This window comes from Podarcis muralis, chromosome 15 (genome assembly GCF_964188315.1).
Source record: "Podarcis muralis chromosome 15, rPodMur119.hap1.1, whole genome shotgun sequence".
Lineage (NCBI taxonomy): Eukaryota > Metazoa > Chordata > Lepidosauria > Squamata > Lacertidae > Podarcis > Podarcis muralis.
This window is the reverse complement of record NC_135669.1, coordinates 16,760,541-16,781,309: the sequence shown is the minus strand read 5'-3', so window position 1 is coordinate 16,781,309 and position 20,769 is coordinate 16,760,541. Positions and strand designations below refer to the sequence as shown.

The following is a 20,769-nucleotide window of genomic DNA, read 5'->3' as shown; positions in this document are numbered from 1 at the left end:
TGCCACGTAGCCTCACTAAAACAATGTGAATTGGGTGCCATTCTTTGCTTTCCTTTCACAGGGCTTTCAATTGGACTAAGGTGCACTGGAATCTGCATCCAGAGGGTGCCTCTGGGCAGCTTTTAATATGAAGCAAAATAAGAGCCAATCTGTGTGCGGATGAGTGCGTTCATTGGTGCCACGCACACCATTTGCAATTTGCATTTTTTTAAAAATTGCACATTAAATGCAAAGGCCTGTTGAATGGCCTTCCTTGTGTTGGCCTCGATGAGTGTTCCCGTTTCCTGCTCCAGGTGCAGAACCCTGACCCCCCTCCCAAAGAGGGGGCACAGCCAAGTGGGACATTTGTTCACAACTTGAAACGTCTAACCAGGATTACCTGCTTGCCACCACCTCATTCAATCCTGGGGGTAAAAGTGGGGAAAGTGAAAGGAATCTCCAGAAAGATGCAAGTTTACTTTATTAGGTGGGCATCAAAATCTCTCTTTTGTCTTGAGAATTTTTCATGCATGACATTTAGAAAAGTTATAGGCAGCTTCTCTGCCTGCAGCCTTCCTCCCTTGCTTCCCCCTTCCCCCTAGGCCTTTTGCCCCTTTTAAAGTGTTCCCCCACCCCCCACTGCAAAGACCTGGGGAAAGTGCTGTGTGTAGTAGCCAGGAACCCCTTCAGGGCCCCTGCGCAGTCAATCTAGGCTGCACCAACTGGATCCCTGGGGGCTTCCTTGAGCCTCTGCCCCCCCCATGCACTTCAGCCTTCCTGTGGCACCAATGCCAGGAGGCCCCTGACAGCCCCCACCAGTTCGCTGAGCTCCTCCTCTTTGTCCAGCCCGTGCTCCCCTCCTTTGAACAGCGTGATGTGGACATTGGGACTCTGCAGCCGCTCCGCCACCTCCAGCGCTCGCTGCCAGGGCACGGTCTTGTCCCTCAAGCCGTGCAGCAGCCGGACAGGGCAGGACACGCCGATGGATGGGCGCTCCAGCAGGCCGTGCTGCTCTGCCTCCTCAAAGAAGCCCCATTGCATGAGCAGGGGCTCCTTGCCAGCCCTAGGGAAGATGTGGAAGCCATTCTGCTGGGCTTGGCTCCTCACCTGGGCAAGAGGGCAGAAAGGGCACAGTCAAAACAGGGTGGAGCAGGGGCCACCGTGGCCTCACCCACCCCAGGGCTGAACCTAGCCCCAGTCTGGATGGCAGCAGAGCCCCAGATTTGCCACATGGTCCTTCCATGAGAAGCATGCCCTTTGGGGGGGGGCGGATACCAGGCACCCCAGTTCCCACCCCCTTGCTGTTTATTTACCATATTTACTTGAATGTAAAGCGCACCTTTTTTTGCCAAACCACACTGTGGAAATTAAGGGTGCGCATTAGATTCGATGGCGCATTAGATTGGCATCAATATGGTATCGGCCAAATGTCTATCCCTCCCTTCCTCCCAAATGATCCCAGGACGGCCCTCTCTTTAGCTAAGAGCTGCTGCTCACCTCTGCGGGGAGCCCCCTGGCATGGGCGATGAAGGCATCGACGCCAACCCCTGTGGCAACTAGCCCAGCAACCCTACCTGGGCGCTCCAGGGCCACCAATAGCATCAGCCAGCCCCCCATGCTGGCCCCCACCAGGATCTGGAAGAAGAGGAAGAGTTGTTTGCCCTCTGCCGCTATCTGGGATGGCAACCAGCACCTTCTCTGGGCAACTCTGCGCTGTCCTTCAAAAGCAGCTGGTGTTTGTGCCCACCTGTGAGCTGTCTGGGCATCAGCCAGGAGGTTCCAAGAGCCCATCTGGTCTGACTTCCTGCCCTAAAGGCAGGCCCCCGATCCACAGCTCAGCAGGCCCCTGAAGAGCAGAAAGGCCAGGCGAGCTGGAGCGGCAGTATGGGGCAATGGGTGCGGGGTTTGGTCATCCATATTGCTGGCACTAAGGGCAGTGAGGTGGGTGCCTGTGCCAGCCATGGATGGCTTAGTGAATCACAGGGATGCTTACCTGGGGGCCGCTGGTGAGCTCGTCGAACACACTCAAGGTGTCTTCCTTCCAGTCCCCCAGGCGGCTCTCTTCAAAGCAGCCATCTGACTCCCCACATCCCCGGTAGTCAAAGCTGGGGTGAGAGGAGACATTTTGAAGACCCTTCCCCCAAAGGGGCACACACCTAGGGCTGCCCCTCCCATTAGGCAGAGTTGAGGCAACAAGTGGTGGCTTTGTGGAGGACACCTGTCTGTGTGCCTGCCATCCTTTGGCCCAGGAGAGGACACTGTCCTGTCACCAGCGTGGAAGTGAAATTCAGCCGTCATCTTCAACGCATGGGAGGCCATCTTTGCCTCAGGCCACAAAACGGCCCTAAGTCCACCCCAGCAACCTCTGGAGAGTCCAAACAGCTTCTTGCTTCCCACCTGACGAATGCCCGTCCTGTCTCCCGGCAGAACTGCTCCATCCTCTGACACTTGGGGTTGGCTCTGGTGCTGCGGAAGCCCAGCAAAAAGACGACACCGGGGCTGCAGCCTGGTAGGCGGTGGTAGGCCAGGCGGGGCAGACCTTGGCGCGACAGAAACGATGGTGCCATGTTGGCAGAGCTGTAGGCAAAAACAGAGGGGGTGAGTTCCTAGATTTTTGTTAGGATCACTTTTATTGGGTTGGTATATTACAAAACAATACAAAAAAACATGAATGCAAAATCCAGCCGTCCCTCCACCCTCCGCAAGAGATGATGTCTGCATCCATATCTGAAGTGTATTCAAGTCCACATCATATATCCAGCTTGCAAAGGTCCTCAAAGGATGACGTCAGGCAAAGATGTTTACATGAAGTTCATTAAAGTCATTTTTCACTCTATGCATGTTGAAGCTGTGCCATTCTGCTGTGAATAAGTCCTTTTGCCTTAGACTTTGTGCCACTTGAAGCTTATTGGTAAGTTTCTGAAGTGCCAGTTTCCAGACCATATTATACCAGTTCGCCATTGGTAAATTGGTATAATATGGCCTTCCATATTTATACAGTGGTACCTCTGGTTAAGAACTTAATTTGTTCCGGAGGTCCGTTCTTAACCTGAAACTGTTCTTAACCTGAGGTACCACTTTTGCTAATGGGGCCTCCCGCTGCTGCCACACGATTTCTGTTCTTATCCTGAGGTAAAGTTCTTAAACCAAGGTGCCACTGTATACCAATATATACCTATACTCCTTCCATATGCAGTGGTACCTCGGGTTACAGACACTTCAGGTTACAGATGCTTCAGATTACAGACTCCACTAACCCAGAAATAGTACCTTGGGTTAAGAGCTTTGCTTCAGGATGAGAACAGAAATCACACGACGGCGCGGCAGCAGCAGGAGGCCCCATTAGCTAAAGTGGTACCTCAGGTTAAGAACAGTTTCATGTTAAGAACGGATCTCCATAACGAATTAAGTTCTTAACCTGAGGTACCACTGTATTTCCAATACCTAGTTATAATAAGTCTTGCTGCAACTAATAGATACTCAACCATTGGCTTAACGTGCATATTTGCATTTTAAAAAGATTTAACAAAGCCAATTCCAGGCATTGAACCTAGATCCTATGAGATATTTATACAAGAGTGCGTCTGAGCAAGGACAGAGGGCCTTTCCCTCCAAGCAAAGTGACCACAGTCCACCTCCATCCATGTGTCCTGATTTCAGGTCCTGCTTTAGCCCCAGCTGCTCTTGGCATGAGAATTCCACACTGGGCAATTCCACCAAGGGACAATCACTGCTTGTGGCACTTCTCTCCTGCTAATCCTCCTGTGGCACCTCAGAGCCAAGTCCTGCAGGTCTCTGCAAGCTGCTCTTCTTCTGGAGGGCAGAGGCTCGGAAAGGGTCTGGCTAAACAGAAGATTGCAGCATCCTGGTTGCACCTGGGACTCAGCTACATTAGTCAGGAAAAGAACAGAGTTTTGAATGCATTATAAACATGCAACACCAGACGGCGCTGTAGAGCAGAAAACTTTTCTATGTGATTTTACATAGCGTTTTCTTTTCAACAATTTAATTTCTGACATATTTATAGCGTGTTTTTCCCCATGTGTAGATCCACTCCAGCAAGGCCAGGAAGACTTTGAGGCAGGTGCTGTCAGGGATTGTTTCCCTGCCCATCTGCTCCTTCAGTAGATTTCTGCAGCACCAAGAGAGACATCCTTCTCTTCTGCTGCTGCTACAAGCAGTGTAGTTAGTGGGTGAAGGTGTAAGTCCTGGGTTCAAATGCCACCAGGGCCAGAGAGAGACCCATTGTGTGGCATTAGGCTCTTGCTCGGTCTTCCTTTTAGTCTCAGTTGGCCTTCTGAGCAATGGGTGCACTAAAATGATACATACATTTGCCTCGGCCGTCGCTTCATTCCCCCACAGAGATACACATGGACCTTCACCCAACACTTGCAGGTAGACTTTGACTCTATTTGCTAGATCACTCCATGCCTGTAGCAGCCAGCCAGCCAGGCCCTCCCTCTTCCCAGCCCTAGGGCTCAGTGACAGCCTTCCTTCCCTTGGACTCCCATTTTTCTCTGGCCCTTCTCCCCAAAGTCGTCACAGGGTCACAGGGAGAGATCCAGTCCCTCTTCCTCCTCCATGCTGAAGGCTGCAGATTGGCTATCCCCCCCCCTCCAATTTCCACAGCCCCTGCTTGGGTCCTTTAGGGGCTGTGAAGTCCTGACACCCACCTTTTCAGCTGTGATGCAGGCCCTGGGAAAGCCGCTGAGCTGTTGCCCTCTGTGCAGAGTCTGACAAACAAGCAGCCTCAAACAGAGGAATCAAACACTGACTATTTGCTAACTCAGCAAGTTGCAGACTCATTACGGAAGGAGGGGAAACCCCAAGCCTGGGAGCCACTGGAGGAGCGGCAGGACAGAGACGCAAGCACCAAGGGGTTAATTTCTTATGAGAGGTATGCAGAGCTAGTGCTTTTCGAGAAATCCAGTTCTGCAATGGTGAGGGAAGCCACGCTGTGCATGCTCAGAGGCCCCTCTTTGTTTCACATGTTCCAAATCACACAGGAGTGCTTTCTACCTGGAACCTCAAACAGCCAGTAGGCGGAGATTTGTAATTTCCCACTGCGATTTGGCTTATGATGCCAGCATGGTTAAACCCAGCCTTTTACTCCTTGGTGCATTTGTTATGTACTGAAGTTCTCACCCTGGGCAAGCAGGGGGAATACTGTAGATAGTTATGCAAATAAGGGATCGAAAGTGACGTTCAGTGATTGGATAGTTTTAGAAAATTGTTACAGTTACGTTGTACTGGAGCTCTATATAAGCAGGCTGACTGAACCCTTCAGTTCAGTTCTGTCCTGGCCTGTGAATAAACAAGAGCTGTTTGAAGAATCGCTGTATCATCTGATATGTTCACCCACAACTTAACAGCATTGGCCCTTACAAACAAGCAGGGGCTCCTTTTTACGATACCATTCTGAATTAAAACAAGGTCCAAAGGCAGCTCATAAATTAGCATATTTTTATTTGTGAGAGCTGAGGGTTAAATCTGAACATAGAACTGGCCACAGCACCAGATTTTCTGCCTTGTAAAAGATCAGGACATCCATTAGATGTTGCTGTTACTCCATCAGCGGGTGGGACAGGGCGAGCCAGGGATGGAAGTATTGTTGCCTTGAAAGGAGGGTGTGTGTGACTGGCTCTTTATGGTTGTTGTTTTTAAATTTTATTATTAATTTCAGAATTTCTATCCTTTCCTTCCTCCCCAAGGAGCTCAGGGGAGCAAACAGACGCACAGTTTGAAAGCGAAAACAAAGTATAAAACCATTAAAAGCAATTACAGTTAAAAACATATCAAAGCAATTATGCTTTAAAACATTATTCCACCCAGTGATTGTGGGCTTTCCAGAAGTCAATACAGATTTATGCTTTTCAAATTACTCCATAGGTCCTTTCTCTTCCACCTCCTGAATATGGATTTTGGACCTAATCCCATTGCATGTTTGGGGTGAAGAGGCCTAAGCCATTCAGTGAAATTTTCTGCCAGGGGTGGGGGTCGGGGGGTCGGGTAGGAATGGACATAGCGTCAGGCCCTGTTGTCTGCAAACAGAGCCAGTATGCTAGTTCTTTCTTATTCAGTATGCTGTTTCCTTTTAATACCATACTTTTGATACCATCAACCATGACATCCTTCTGGACCGTCTAGGAGCTGGGAGCCGGGGGCACTGTTATACAGTGGTTCCGCTCCTTCCTCCTGGGTCGTGTCCAGAAAGTGGTGTTGGGGGATGAGTGATCAGACCCCTGGGCTCTTACTTGTGGGGTGCCTCAGAGTTCTGTCCCCCTTGTTTTTGAATATCTATTTGAACCCGCTGGGAGAGATCATCAGAGGGTTTGGGCTGGGTGTTCATCAGTCTGTGGATGATACCCAGCTCTAAGGAGGTGAAGGTCCTGTGTGAGTGTCTGGAGGCGGTTGGAGGACGGATGGCAGCTAACAGATTGAGGTTGAATCCTGACAAGACAGAAGTACTATTTTTGGGGGACAGGGAGCAGGTGGGTGTGAAGGACTCCCTGGTCCTGAATGGGGTAACTGTGCCCCTGAAGGACCAGGTGCGCAGCCTGGGAGTCATTTTGGACTCACAGCTGTCCATGGAGGCGCAGGTCAATTCTGAGTCCAGAGCAGCTGTCTACCAGCTCCACCTGGTATGCAGGCTGAGACCCTACCTGCCCGCAGGCTGTCTCGCCAGGGTGGTGCATGCTCTAGTTATCTCCCACTTGGACCACTGCAATGCGCTCTATGTGGGGCTACCTTTGAAGGTGACCTGGAAACTACAACTAATCCAGAATGGGGCAGCTAGACTGGTGACTGGGAGTGGCCAGTGAGACCATATAACACTGGTCCTGAAGGACTTACATTGGCTCCCAGTACGTTTCCGAGCACAAATCAAAGTGTTGATGCTGACCTTTAAAGCCCTAAATGGCCTCGGCCCAACATCCCTGAAGGAGCGTCTCCACCCCCATCGTTCAGCCCAGACACTGAAGTCCAGCCCCAAGGGCCTCCTGGCGGTTCCCTCACTGTGATAAGTGAGGTTACAGGGAACCAGGCAAAGGGCCTTCTTGGTGGTGGCGCCTGCCCAGTGGAATGCCCTCCCACTAGATGTCAAGGAGATAAACAATTATCTGACTTTTAGAAGACATCTGAAGGCAGCCGTGTTTAGGGAAGTTTTTAATGTTTGATGTTTTCTTGTGTTTTTACATCCTGTTGGAAGCCACCCAGAGTGGCTGGGGAGGCCTGGCCAGATGGGCGGGGTATAAGTAATAAATTATTATTATTATTATTATTATTATTATTATTATTATTATTATTATTATTAGCCTTTATTTGTACAGTGCATTTCAAGCGTAAAAAGCATCTCTCTCTCCCTCTCTCTCTCTCTCTCTCTCTCTCTCTCTCTCTCTCTCTCTCACACACACACACACACACACACAATTACAACAGCCCTGCAAAATAGGACAGTGTTGCTCCCCTGTTGCTATAGTGGGGGCTGAGGCTGAGAGAAGATTGACTTGTTTAAGGCAGCTAGTGCATTTGTTTCCAGATATGGATTTGAACCAGTGACTTCTGCCTTAAGTTTGACTACTATCCTGAGCTCACTTCCTTCTTTCCTCATTTTCTCTCTCCAGAAAGGCTTTATTTACACTATTCTGGTGGTTCATGTAACCTGTGTCCCCTACACCTTTCCTAGCTGCAAGATTACTTCTGAAGGATGCGTCAACTGGGCTGGATCTAGACACATCAGAGAAGCGTTTCAGTTAAATGTGTTGCAAACTTTGTATGAGAAATCAGGTTAGCAAAAACGGAACTCCACAGCGCCATCTGGTGTCACAGTGTTAGAATACATAAACAACGCGTATAAAGTGTTTTTGTTCTTCGCTAATGTAGCTGAGTTCCTGGATTCGAATCTCAACTCAGCTCTATGGACTTAGTGGAACAGCTCACTCCCTCACATCAGCTTCAGTTCCCCAAATGTCAATTAGAAATAAGTAGGTGTCCTGCCTTACAGAATTATTCACTGTAAATCTTGTAAAGCATCTTGTGATATGCAACTGCGGTCAGTTCTGGCGAGGCCAAGGAAGTCGAAAACACAGGGGGAGGAGGAGCCAGGGAGGGCTCTGGTTGTGCAGCAAAAACTACCATCATCTTGGAGATTCAAAGTTGGCAAACTGTTACAATACCTGTTAATTTCATGCGGAAGAATTTCAGGGCATCTTTATTAGGCAGATGTTTAGATCCATGTGGGGGGGAAGATATTCAACCATTACTATCTTAAGGAGATATTTACAGTGGTACCTCGGGTTATGTACTTTATTCATTCCGGAGGTCCGTTCTTAACCTGAAACTGTTCTTAACCTGAAGCACCACTTTAGCTAATGGGGCCTCCTGCTGCTGCCGCGTCGCCGGAGCACGATTTCTGTTCTCATCCTGAAGCAAAGTTCTTAACCTGAGGTACTATTTCTGGGTTAGCGGAGTCTGTAACCTGAAGCGTATGTAACCTGAAGCTTATGTAACCCGAGGTACCACTGTACTCAGCAGGGATGGTTGCAAAATCTTGCACCCAGCATCTTGAGGGGCATTAGGCTGTAACTCACCAGGTGTTGCAAAAATCAAGAGTTATTATTCAAACAAGGTTAGCTCTCATTGGTACCTTATTCCTCCTGCCCCTCAACCCTAGCAAATTCTTTGTATTCTGACCTCACAGGGAAAGCAGTGATGAGGTCAGAGCAGAGCCCCCCCACCTCCCTTCCCCCTCCCTCCCTCAGCATCCTCTAAGCAAAGCCTGGAACAAAGTCCTGCCTAAAAAAGGACCGACTCCCTCTGGTCAGGCCCAGGCAGAAACCACCGTCTCTGACTCAGGCATGTGGGGAATGTCTCTGGAAGGCTCCTTCATCACTGTCTTTTGGAGTCTTTCCCCAAATATGGTGTCTGGAGAGCGGAGTGGTGTGGGGGTAGCTTGGTGGGGAAGGGCCGGCGATGATGTCACTGGTCAAGGAGCTGGAAGAGCCTTTTAGCCCCAGTCCCAGCCTCCGCTGGCTGCAGAGCGTGGCCAGAGCATCATCGGAGGAGAGCAACGCAGAGCAGCTCCTAGTAAGTGCCGCTTTTTAGGTGTTCTTGGGAAACAAGTGTATGGGGTGCTGGGCAGAGGGACGATGGAGCTGTTGGGCTGGTTATACTGGTGGCAGTGCAGCACATTTCAAATGACTTAAGCAGGCAATGGGGAAGTTGCACATCCCAAGAGCGTCTGCTTTCTTCTTCACCTGTAGCGAGCCAGGCGTGCTCTTGGAAGAAAGGCACACAGGCAATGGGATGGATACATTCCAAACTCTACTCCACAGACAATCCATGGCTAAATGGGTCCTCCATCTGCAGCGGCTAATACAGACCCTCCAAGCGTCCCTATTCCCAGGAACAGTCCCGGATTTACAGAAGCCGCCCCTGTTTCTGATTTGATCCCGAAATGTGCCACTTTTCCTTAGGACATCCCTATTTTCATTGGAGAAAGCTTGTAGCTAAGTGACCCCCAAGCCAAGGAGATGAGCAACTATACAGTGGTACCTCGGGTTACATATGCTTCAGGTTACATACGCTTCAGGTTACAGACTCCGCTAACCCAGAAATAGTACCTCGGGTTAAGAACTTTGCTTCAGGATGAGAACAGAAATCGTGCGGTGGTGGCACAGCAGCAGCGGGAGGCCCCATTAGCTAAAGTGATGCTTCAGGTTAAGAACAGTTTCAGGTTAAGAACAGACCTCCGGAACAAATTAAGTATGTAACCAGAGATACCACTGTACAACTATACAGGCAGCCCTGTATGGGGAAGTTTTCTAATGCTTAATGTTTTGTTGTGTTGTGTTGTGTTTTTGTACATGTTGGAAGCCACCCTGAGTAGCTGGGGCAACCCAGTCAGATGAGTGGGGTATAAATAACAAAATTATTAATCTTATGGACTAGGACATCCCGATTTTCATTGGAGAAATGTTGGAGGGTATGCTTTTGGGAAAACTTTAAGGAAGGATGCTGCTCTTCTTATGAGCTTCCTGAAGGCATCTGACCAGCTGCTGTAAGAAAGCAACTCTCCTGAGCCTGAGGGACCCTTGCTGTGGTCTGTCTGGCAGGGCTCTTCTGTTGCATATCACCATCCCCAATTAGAAAGAGGCAATCTTTGGCCAGCTGGGATCCACAGCTTCTGTATGCGCTGCCTTGGTTGTGGCCCAGGCTGGGTGGGTGAACTTGAGTCAGAGCAAGAAGGGGCAGCTGAATCGGGCACCTTCTCTGAGTTCTCTTGAACTTTGTGCAGGAAAGTAGCCAGAAGGGTCTGGTTGGGGGAACTTGCTGCAGCTTGTAGAACAAGCACTGTTTTGCACAGGCAAATCTGATAACAGACTGGTGTTATTTTTCAAGCCTGTCGGTTGCATAAAAAGAAACGTTGCCTCTTTGGTACCCTCTGAATGAACCTCTGCAGAAGTCACTATTTGCCACTGATGCTGCCTGTACAATTTCCAATACATAGAATCCTAGAGGGACCTCAAGGTTCATCTAGTCCAGCCCCCCCCCCCCAATGCAGGAATCTTAACTAAAGCGTCCATAACAGGTGGCCATCCAATCTCTGCTTAAGAGCTTCCAAGGAAGGAGAGCCCACAACCTCCCAAGGGAGTCTGTTGTGCTGCCAAGCAGCTCTTACTGTTTTTCCCCTAATGTTTAGTTGGAATCTCCTTTCTTGTTACTTGAAGCCATTGGTCTGTCTCCAACCCTCCAGAGCAAGAGAAAACAAGCTTCCATGTGATAGCCCTTGAGCTCTTTGAAGATGGTTGTCATATCTCCCCTCAGTCTCCTCTTTTTTAGGCTAAACATACCCAGTGTGTTTTGTTTGTTCAAAACTATTTTGCACCAAGAGTGTGACCACCAGCAGAGTGATATATATGGGGGGGCAACCAGGGAGCCAATACTGGCCAAGGGTGTGTGGCTAGCGGACCATCATGCTGGCCTTGGTGGCTTCTCCGGCTGTTTCTAACAGATCAACCTCGGATATTCTGGAGTGGCTCTTTCCATCCTGGCCTTCCGTGGGTCATTGTGGGGAAAGCCTTTGGGATATGCTTGCGTGCCCCAGTTCCCAAGCAGCTCATTTTGTGCTCCATCGGAGAAGTGTGCCATGTGGAACTTGGCTTTCACGGAGGCTGCGAAACAGAGCCTGGGCAACAGGCAGGGAAATAAAGACTTGCAAAAGCATCTCTCTGCCCCAGGGAATTAATCTCCAAGGAGCTTTGACTTCTTTTTTTTTTTTTTAATGATATTTATTAGAAGTTTAATAGTTACAGAAAAAAGAAAAAAGAAAAAAAACAATAAAAAGTTAAACAAAACAAAACAGTACCTTACAATACATCAGAAATAGAAAGAAAAGCAAAAAACAATACAGCAAAACAACAAGAAAAACAAAAACATTTAAAAACACATCCAATATTTCCGTATCTTTGCCTTTCATTTACTTGTTTCATCGACCTCCTCACACCTCCCTTTTTTGTATTCTAGTTCAATTAGCTATTTCAGCAAATCCTTTCCATCTTTCTCAATTTTTGTTCTATAATTTATTTTAACACAATCTAACCTTAAATTTTCCGCTTTGGCCCATTAACAATCTATTTTTACTTAATTCTTTATAACATTTCTGCTAAAGCCATGTAACTTCATTCCAGCATCCTTCTAACATTCATTAATTTTGCAATATCTCTGTAAATATACTTTGAATTTTTTCCAATCTTCTTCCACCGACTCTTCTCCAGGAGCTTTGACTTCAAGAAAGTGAAGGGAACACTAAAGTAGGGATCAACCTACCTCGACAGGTTTGGGATCTGCTGGGTTGGGGCATGGCACAAGGAAGGCTGGTTGAAGCTGTTACTCAAGTGTGCACAGGGAATCTTTGCCATCCCCACTTTCTGACCTCCCCTCTTCTAGGTCTGTGGCTGACAGCCCCACTGGGAAAGTTGAGATACTGCCCATCCTTCCAGGCCAAAACCTGCTGTGCCCCTTGATTGGAGGGTCTTCCCAACAGGATGCCTGTGCTAGTGGAATTCCTAGAACCACAGCAAGGGGCACTGAAGGCGGGATGACCCCAGGCATCCATGCTGTATATAGTAATTATTATTATTATTATTATTATTATTATTATTATTATTATTATTATTTGTATCCTGCCCATCTGGCTGGGTTTCCCTAGCCACTCTGGGCAGCTTCCAGCAAACTACAAAAACATAATGAAACGTCAAAACATTAAAAATTTAATGCTAACAAAACATCAAAAACTTTAAAAAAACATTAAAAACTTCCCATACAGAGCTGCCTTCAGATGTCTTCTACAAATTGGGTGCAGTGGTACCTCAGGTTACATACGCTTCAGGTTACAGACGCTTCAGGTTACAGACTCTGCTAACCCAGAAATAGTGCTTCAGGTTAAGAACTTTGCTTCAGGATGAGAACAGAAATCGTGTTCCAGCGGTGTGGCAGCAGCAGGAAGCCCCATTAGTTAAGTGGTACTTCAGGTTAAGAACAATTTCAGGTTAAGAACGGACCTCCGGAACGAATTACCGTATTTTTTGCACCACAACACTCACTTTTTTCCTCCTAGAAAGTAAGGGGAAATGTCTGTGCGTGTTATGGAGGGAATGCCTATGGGTGGCATGCCTACGGATTTTCCTCCTCTAAAAACTACATGTGTGTTATGGTTGGGTGCGTGTTATAGAGCGAAAAATACGGTAAGTACTTAACCTGATGTACCACTGTAGTTCTTTATCTCCTTGACATCCGATGGGAGGGCGTTCCACAGGGAGGGTGCTACGGCCGAGAAGGCCCTGCAGCATGAAACACGCTGCAGATTTTAGTGTTATGTCCGCATTACACTCACACCTTTCCTGCAATGCGATCAAGATGGCATGTATGGTTCCTTCCGCATTTTATCATCACAACCCTGTGAGGTAAGTTAGGCTGACTGTTTCAAGGCCACACCCAAAGGGTGGGGATTTGAACCCTGGTCTCCCAGGTCCCAGCCAAACACTCCAAACACGATGCCACAGGTTCCCCACCATAGAGACTTATTTTGGCTGGCATAAGAGAGCTCACAGCCTCGGCTCGGAGCCAGCACACCCTTCCTTCACCCCCACTTCCAGTGTCAGCGAGTCCCAGGCTTTTCAAGCCCAGGAACACCAGCGCCTTGCCAGACAGAGCAAAAGATCCCAGGCTCACTGCCTCGCCACCAGGCCTAGCTTCCATTTAACGCTTAATGTGGGGCTCTGAGGCATCAGCCTCACCAGCCAAGGCTTACAGTCAAGACCGGACTTACTTGGGACCTGAACATTTCAATACCGGGAAGAAAAGACCTGCTGTGGAACTTGTACATTTGGTGACATCTGCATGGGACAACATGCAACTTCTGCATTTGGTGTGAGCCGTTCAGCCGGTCTTGGTGGGCATGATGTGCCAGCGTGCATGGAAGTTGCTTTCTGACGGGACGATTAGCATACCTTTGTCAGATGCCGGAGGGCAAGAGAGGGGTGGGGCAGATGGAGAGCAAAGGGCACTAGAGGGCAACAGCCTCTGGGTCGTGCTGGTCTGCAAACAAGGACTTTGGGCCTCCGCCTTCTACACAGTGGCCTTGTTGCAGCATCCTCTTTCTAGCAAAGGTTGCTAAACACAGTGTTGGCAGTTTCCCAGATGCAGCTGGGTTTTTTGGTGGGGTGTGTGTGTGGAAAGGACAGAAATGCTGAGCAAATGCCTTATCTAGGGTTGCAATACATATGGGATATCCCAGACATGTGATCTTTTGGGGGGCCAACATGCAAATGTCCAGGGGTTTTTTGGGGGGGTTAGTTTTATTTTGCGCATGGCTTGGGCTCAGGCCCCTCTGCATACCGTGGCCGCTGCCAGCCCAAGCCGGGAAAGGGGGCTGGCTGTCCTCAAGCAGTCTTGAGCTGTCCTCTTTTTTGCTTTTGAGATATGGCAACCCCCCCTTATCTGTTCTTTGGGCTTTTCTCTGCAGTCAGAAATAAAGTTTATGCATCTCTACGCATCACCCACAAATGTACACAGATGGGGAAATGGGAATTGTTCTTAATTCAGATCCCTCTGGGATGCAGAGGGTGTTGCCTATCTTGCTGGTCACATTCCCATGCTCCTGACCCCAGCTGCTCTCCATGTTTTGCTCTGTGGGGCAGGGGCAGGGGGGCAGGATTCTCCCAGCATCTGCCATTCTCCCAGAACCCACTTCTTGGCTTCTCTGACCCAACCTCATTGTTATGTACTGAGTTGAATAGGATCCAAAATGCAACAGTCTGATTGGTCCTAGAACAATAGGATTCAGAATGCAGCAGTCTGATTGGTTCTAGAACAATAGGATCCAAAATGCAGCAGTCTGATTGGTCCTAGAACAATAGGATACAAAATGCAGCAGTCTGATTGGTCCTAGAACAATAGGATTCAGAATGCAGCAGTCTGATTGGTCCTAGAACAATACGGCAGTATGATTGGTCTGCAGGAGCCACCCAATCCAGCTCCAGATGGAAGTGAATCCACAACCTGATTGGCCTACAGGAGAATTCCGGAATTAGCCAATCACGTGCAGCCCATTGTGTAAATAATGTATATAAAGCAGATACTTTGGGGAAACTTTCATTCCTCCTCACCACTATGAGCTGAATAAAGAGCATGAAATCCACTCTCGACTCTGAGTATATTTCACTCACCTCCCTGCCCACCTCTTTTTCTGTTTTCCCAGGTTTTCCTCCTCCTTCTCCAACAAGCATGGCAAACAAAGGACCTTCCTTTGGCCTGAGCAGAGACGTCCAGGCCAAGATTGAGAAGAAATACGATGATGAATTGGAAGAGCGACTGGTGGAGTGGGTTGTGCTCCAGTGTGGGGCAGATGTGGGGCGCCCCGAACGTGGCAGGCTGGGCTTCCAAGTCTGGCTGAAGAATGGCATTGTAAGCACTGAACATCCCCCCTGCTTATCTCTTTGTTTCCCTGATCTCGGGGCTCAGCTGTGGACTGCGTGGTGTAATGGCAAAGGAAACAGTGACTCGGGGCATGAAGAGCATTCTCTTAAACTGCCCAACTAATCCTGTGAGCCCCTCACCCACCACTATTTGATTGCAGGGTTCCCAGGTTAAATGGGGGGGGGGGGGACAAAGACTCCAGGCACGTGGAAGCCCTGGTATGCAGGCAGCCTCCATCAGTCCATTGGTTTCTTACAGTTGCAGCACACTATTTTCCCATTGTAGAGCCCAAGGTAGCAGTGGCGGACTTTGGGGTTTCAAATTTCAGTGGCCCCCTCACACTCTGTTCAAAATCATAGTTGCAGCATCTCCAGCAGCTCCCCTGAGGCTCCTCTCCCAGGGTGACCAAACCAGTCGCGCTCCCCTAAATCCGTCTCTGCAGGCAGCATGATTTGTGCCCAGGCACTCGCCTACCAAAGCCCTGATCAGACCCAGGCCTGCCTAGCTTCAGTAAGAGGGTGACTTCCTGGGCCTTCAGGCCATATCCCGGGGTCCGTTTTATTGGGCCACTTTGGAAGCTAGACTTTTCACCTACTCCAGGGTTTGCAAATACAAATGCTTCCTTGAGCCAGGGGGAAACCAGTCTGTCAAATCAAACCAACCAACCACACATAAACTCAACCAGGATTGTGTGTGAGGTCTTACAAAGCTTGCTCCTTGGCATTGTAATTCTCTGAAATAGGGGAGACCCAGGTCTCTCTTATGGGGTTTCCCAATACATTTTGCCACCTGAGATCATAGAACAATAGAGTTGGAAGGGACCTTGAGGATCACCTAGTCCAGCTCTCTGCAATGCAGCAACATGCAGCTGCCCCGTATGGGGATCGAACCTGTAACCTTGGCAATATCAGCACCACGCTCTAACCAAATGAGCTATCCAGGACAAGAGATCATACACACTCACACTCACACACTCCTCATCTAGAAGCCAACTGGTTTGGCAGCTGACTCTTCCTGAGATATCAGGCAGGTTTAGGGGACTCAGGATAAATTGTGTGGTACGCACAGCTCTGTCCTCCAACAGAGGGGAATAGCTGGTGGGGGGTCACAAAGAAGAGCTGGGGGGAATCCACTTCTGCCTCCCTTCTGGCACCTGCCACCTGAGGTGGCTGCCTCATTCTGTCTAATGGTAGGGCCAGCCCTGGGGTTTCCAGTGACATATGATGCTCCGAGCCCTTGAGTGACTGTGGCTCCTTTTGCTTCATCTGGCAGATCCTAGGCAAGTTGATCAACAGTCTTTGTACTTCCAAGCCTGTGAAGATCCCCGATACTCCTCCTAGCATGGTCTTCAAGCAGATGGAGCAGATAGCCCAGTTCCTGAAGGCGGCAGAGGACTACGGCGTGGTGAAGACGGACATTTTCCAGACGGTCGATCTCTTTGAAGGTGGGAGGATAAGGAAGGCCTTCTGAGGCAGGTGGCAATGAGCAGGCAACAGAGAGCTCACAAAAAGTGGAAGGGAATGAGTGTGAAAATGCCTCTTGGCATCTCCCCTGTAAAATTGGCATGACGTTTGCCTTCATGAATAACACAAAGTAAATTGTCGTTGTATAGTGAACAAACAGAGAGGCAGTGGCATCTCCAAGATGATGCAAAAGCAAGGCAGGACTCGAACCCAGTACAGTCCAACCATCTAGAGCCCATTCAGGTTCAGACCTCTGCTAACATTTCTTGCCCCTCCTTTGGAATATTCCACCTGGCTGAACATTTGCTGGAGGAATATTGGCTTTCTAGGTTCAAGCTCTGTCTAGGTAGAAGCTGCCTGGACCCCAAGAGATGGGGAGCCATTTCCAGTTCCCTTCTGGCCAACCTTTGGGGGGGGGGTTACATGCCAGTAGTGGGCGGAGCCAGAGGCAAAAGTGGGTGGAGCAATGGACGTGAAGCTGGTACACTAGGCTAGCTTCTATGCAAACTCCCACACACCCCTCTCTGTCCTCCACCCAGACAAGCCACAGGCACGGTCCGAGTTAAGGACGCATTTCAAGCCAGGCAAAAGACACTTAGCATTTGAAGTAGGACGAGAGAGCAGCAAGGGTGGTCTGGGGAGGGAGCAAGTGTGGTTCCTCATCCTTGGCCGTGGGGCTGAAGCCTATAAGACATGCCTGGGTCATCTGGCAGTGTCCTGTCCTGGTTTGGAACAGAGTTTGGGATTTGCTGCTTGGAACCTTTGACCTGCCAGATGTTGATGAACTACAACTCCCATCAGCCACCGCAGGCATAACCCATGGCCACAGGTGGTGGGAGTTGTAGTTCAGCAACATTTGGAGGACCAAGGGCTCTGCACACCTGGTTTATTTCCTGAGCATAGGAAGCTGCCTAGTGCAGAACCAAATCCTTGGCCCGTCCAGCTCAGTTTGGGCTACTATGACTCTCCAGGGTTTGAAGCTTTCCCATCCCTAATAACAGAGACAATGTGCTAGTGAGTTGTGGCTCTTGAGAACGCCAATGATGCCTTGACTCAGCCCAATCTAAGAATAATCGCCTTCTGTCTCATCCTAGCGAAGGACATGGCCGCAGTTCAGAGGACGCTGATGGCTTTGGGCAGCCTTGCTGTGACTAAGAATGATGGACAGTATCGTGGAGACCCTTCCTGGTTCATGAAGTAAGTGGCAACTGAGCCTCTCTGGGGAGTCAAGCCAAGAAGAGCAGCGTGTGGATCAGGCCCAAAGGGATCTTGTTCTTGTGTCCCAGTTGGAGGCCACAAGCAGGATCTGAGTGTAACAGCTGCCTGAACCCCAATCGTTATTTCTAGGAGAGGGTATTAAGAGGCATTTTGCCCATTTAGACTTGGACAGAATTCTCACAAGGGTCATGGAACTCAAATTCAGTTTAGCTTGCCATGACTATAGCATTCACCTAGTGAATGCTTCCATTTCCAAATCCCCAGTGCTATAATGGGGAAATTCATCCTTTGGCAGCCAGATTTCTGCACGAAAAGGGATTCCTGGGCAATAGACCTCAATTTAGATGCAGAAATTGTGTTAATGTTCCAACAAACAAAGAAATAAAAAACCCAGCCTTGTACCAGGGGGCAGGATAGTGATTTGGCGGGGGGGTGTTAGTAGGACTGGGCAATATCTGGTTTTCAACATCGTGATACATCACCAGCTAAACATGATGATATACCAATGTATGATGATGTCTGAAATAAGGATGGAGCTATGCAGAGGCACTGGCTGGCTTCACGGTTTCCCCCGCATCAGGATTTTTGCCAGTGCCTGCTCTTGTGATTTGCTGCCTCCTGCAGAGTTGTTTTTTATTATTATTATTTAATCATTTTTTCAATACAAACCACCAAAAAACACATACAACAAAAACCACAATAACACTAATAACACAATTTAACAATTCAGATTTGAGTACTGATATACCTATAACTACTCCATTTTAACAATATTTCCCCACCTTTCCTTCCCCTACTTCCCACCACTGTCCGCCTTATCACTTAAGTATTCCTTCCAGATTTCTTCATATTTATCCATTCTTAATTTGCGTTGACATGCAATTCGTACGTATGTGGCTAGTCTGTCCATATTGTCAATCCATGTGCTCAATTCCAATTCATCAAAAGAAGTTTTTTTACTTCTAATATGGCATGGTACATCCATTTTTTTTGACCCCTTGTAATCTCCCACGTTTCCAGTATATAATTTAGAATTCAATTCAATTCCCCTAAATAACAATTTTTTTTATTACTCTTGCTATATATATCCTCACCTCGCACCAAAATGATCTTATCAATGAGCAGTTAATCATCATATGTACTAAGTTCGCATTTTTACTCCCCCATCTCCAGCATTTGTCAGAGTTAACAGGGGCTGCAGGAATTGAGAGAAGCATTGTCTGTCTTCACACTTTCCCCCACATTGCAATTTTTGCATTGCACACACATGCATAATGATATATGTATATGAGAAACCGATATTACGATATGGACGTCAAACCAGTTTGGGCCGATATATCGCCCAGCCTTAGTGGTGAGTACTGCAAGAAGGGAGATTGCTGACCCTGTTTTCCTCTCTTTTTTTACCGCAGGAAAGCCCAGGAGAACCGGCGGGACTTCTCAGACAGTCAGCTGAAAGAGGGCAAGAACGTGATCGGTCTACAAATGGGCTCCAACCAGGGTGCCTCGCAGGCAGGCATGACAGGCTATGGCCGACCCCGACAGATCATCAGCTAAGCAGGATGCAGCCCTCCCCACCCCCACCCCCTAGCAGAACTGGCCCTGCAGCTCCTGCACAAAGAGCCCCAATGCCACCCCAACGAATCATGCCGCAGGGGCAGCAACGGCCGCCAACTGGGAATTTTTTGGGAGAACCTTTCAAAATCACCTTAACTCTGCCCCAGAAGTTACTACCTGGGAGCAGGAGGATTCTTACAAGGTTGCTACATGGCAACAGCACCCCCCCAAGAATTCTGCTTGCTTCATCTCCACGCCAAATGCCAGTCCCTTGCATGCTCGCTGCTTTGTTGCTTTTGCCCCTTGCAAAGCTGATGAAGTGGCCATTCACAAAGACAAGGGCAGGAGGGGAGAGGGGATATTGAAGCCCTGGCAATGGAAAACCTTGTCCCTGGTGCATATTTGAACGTAGCTGAAACTTGCACATAAGTAAGACCTCTACGTAAGTGGCGGAGGGGAGTGTGCCTCTCACCCATTTTGTACTTTGTTGTTGTTCATCCATTAAAAACAATGACTCTTTTTTTTAGGCTGTTTTCTTGGCTGTGTATCTGGAGCTGCTCCTTTCTGTTGCTGCAGTTATGATGCCAGGAGTAGAAGGGCAAACTCCCTAAAGAATGCCCTTTGCCTCCATTTCGTCCTCGTTTTAGCGAATGACTCAGTCTGGCCACTGGGGCTTCCCTGCTTCTGGGCAAAGTGCTAAAGCCAGCAGGTGCAGGCCAAGCCCTTTAGGAAGGCAGGCTGAGCTGTTGCCAAAGCACCCAGAGAAGCTATTTGCTTCATTGCTCGGTTAATAACACCAAGGTCGCAGGTTTGATTCCCGTGTGGGACGGCTGAATATTCCTGCATTGCAGGGGGGGGGGGGGTCGATGATCCTTAGCGTCCCTTCCAACTCTACAATTCTGCGATTCTACGAAGGGCAGAGAAAAGTGGCCAAAGGGCGGCAGTCCTCTTGGGAACTTCCCTTTCAGTGTTGAGAGGGGAAAACACAACAACAAAGAAAATATGCACACTTTAAAAAACCCTAGGCTCAGACACCCTAGCCTTGAACATGAGACTCTGGTGTGCTGGTTTCCCTCAATAGCTGCAAGGATCTTCAAATTGGCCAGGGTTGGTTACTCCCTCCCTGCATTTTCTGCTTGGCAATGCCTCTCCAAACTCCCCTCCTCCAAGATGCACAGGGAAAGCTACCCCAGCTCACTGCCCTGGGCCATGCAAATTAAGCAGCTTCCGAGAAAACTAGGGAAGTTATTTTACTGCCCTAAACCTTGAGGTCTCCCCCCGGCACCCATGAAGCCTCAGAGCCCATGTGCCCCCACGGCTATCATAACATGAAGAGTGGCTCAGTTTCCCTCCCTTGAAAAGTACACCAAGCAGAAGCAGGAAGTTGGGAAGAGTGCCGCTCTTTCCCATTTCCTTTCTCAGCTCTATGGGCTTTGTCAAGGCTCAGGCCAACTGGATCTTTTCTCAAGATCCCTTGGAAACACAAGTGTGGGTGCTGCACGTACTCTTATTTCTGCCTGTCTCTCGGCAGGCAGGGGGGAGACATGACCAGAGGGGCCGGCACCCGCTCATAAAT

The 20,769-nt window shown here is 48.8% G+C and overlaps 2 protein-coding genes across 6 annotated transcripts; one reads left to right on the top strand and one right to left on the bottom strand.

The window, feature by feature from the left end:
* Positions 1 to 442: 442 nt before the first annotated feature.
* On the bottom strand, positions 443 to 13,475 carry LOC114585574 (palmitoyl-protein thioesterase ABHD10, mitochondrial-like). 5 transcript variants are annotated; one of them, XM_077919383.1, is made up of 5 exons: positions 13,307 to 13,475; positions 2,377 to 2,556; positions 1,973 to 2,084; positions 1,477 to 1,614; positions 443 to 1,086 (listed from the first exon to the last, which is right to left on the bottom strand). In XM_077919383.1, exons 1-5 carry the CDS (start codon positions 13,387 to 13,389, stop codon positions 748 to 750), a joined length of 852 nt encoding a protein of 283 aa, XP_077775509.1. In that variant the 5' UTR covers positions 13,390 to 13,475; the 3' UTR covers positions 443 to 747. The 5 variants fall into 5 exon arrangements, with proteins under 5 accessions (XP_077775509.1, XP_028564205.2, XP_077775511.1 ...); XM_028708372.2 differs by lacking the exon at positions 13,307 to 13,475 and adding an exon at positions 4,653 to 4,779; XM_077919385.1 differs by lacking the exon at positions 13,307 to 13,475 and adding an exon at positions 4,309 to 4,576.
* Positions 8,913 to 19,713, top strand: TAGLN (transgelin). Its single transcript, XM_028708277.2, has 5 exons — positions 8,913 to 9,063; positions 14,738 to 14,943; positions 16,228 to 16,399; positions 17,513 to 17,615; positions 19,049 to 19,713. The coding sequence occupies exons 2-5, from the start codon at positions 14,764 to 14,766 to the stop codon at positions 19,191 to 19,193; spliced, it is 600 nt and encodes a 199-aa protein (XP_028564110.1). The 5' UTR covers positions 8,913 to 9,063; positions 14,738 to 14,763; the 3' UTR covers positions 19,194 to 19,713.
* The last annotated feature ends 1,056 nt before the right edge of the window (positions 19,714 to 20,769 follow it).

Excerpts from the sequence above, each read along its gene's own strand:
- LOC114585574 (XM_077919383.1), bottom strand. The coding sequence starts at position 13,389 with ATGTTGTCCCATGCAGATGTCACCAAATGTACAAGTTCCACAGCAGGT. Across the intron at positions 2,085-2,376 it reads ACAGGACGGGCATTCGTCAG|CTTTGACTACCGGGGATGTG; the intron begins GTGGGAAGCAAG and ends CTCTCACCCCAG. Across the intron at positions 1,615-1,972 it reads AGCTCACCAGCGGCCCCCAG|ATCCTGGTGGGGGCCAGCAT; the intron begins GTAAGCATCCCT and ends CTCTTCTTCCAG.
- TAGLN (XM_028708277.2), top strand. The coding sequence starts at position 14,764 with ATGGCAAACAAAGGACCTTCCTTTGGCCTGAGCAGAGACGTCCAGGCC. Across the intron at positions 16,400-17,512 it reads GACGGTCGATCTCTTTGAAG|CGAAGGACATGGCCGCAGTT; the intron begins GTGGGAGGATAA and ends GTCTCATCCTAG. Across the intron at positions 17,616-19,048 it reads GACCCTTCCTGGTTCATGAA|GAAAGCCCAGGAGAACCGGC; the intron begins GTAAGTGGCAAC and ends TTTTTACCGCAG.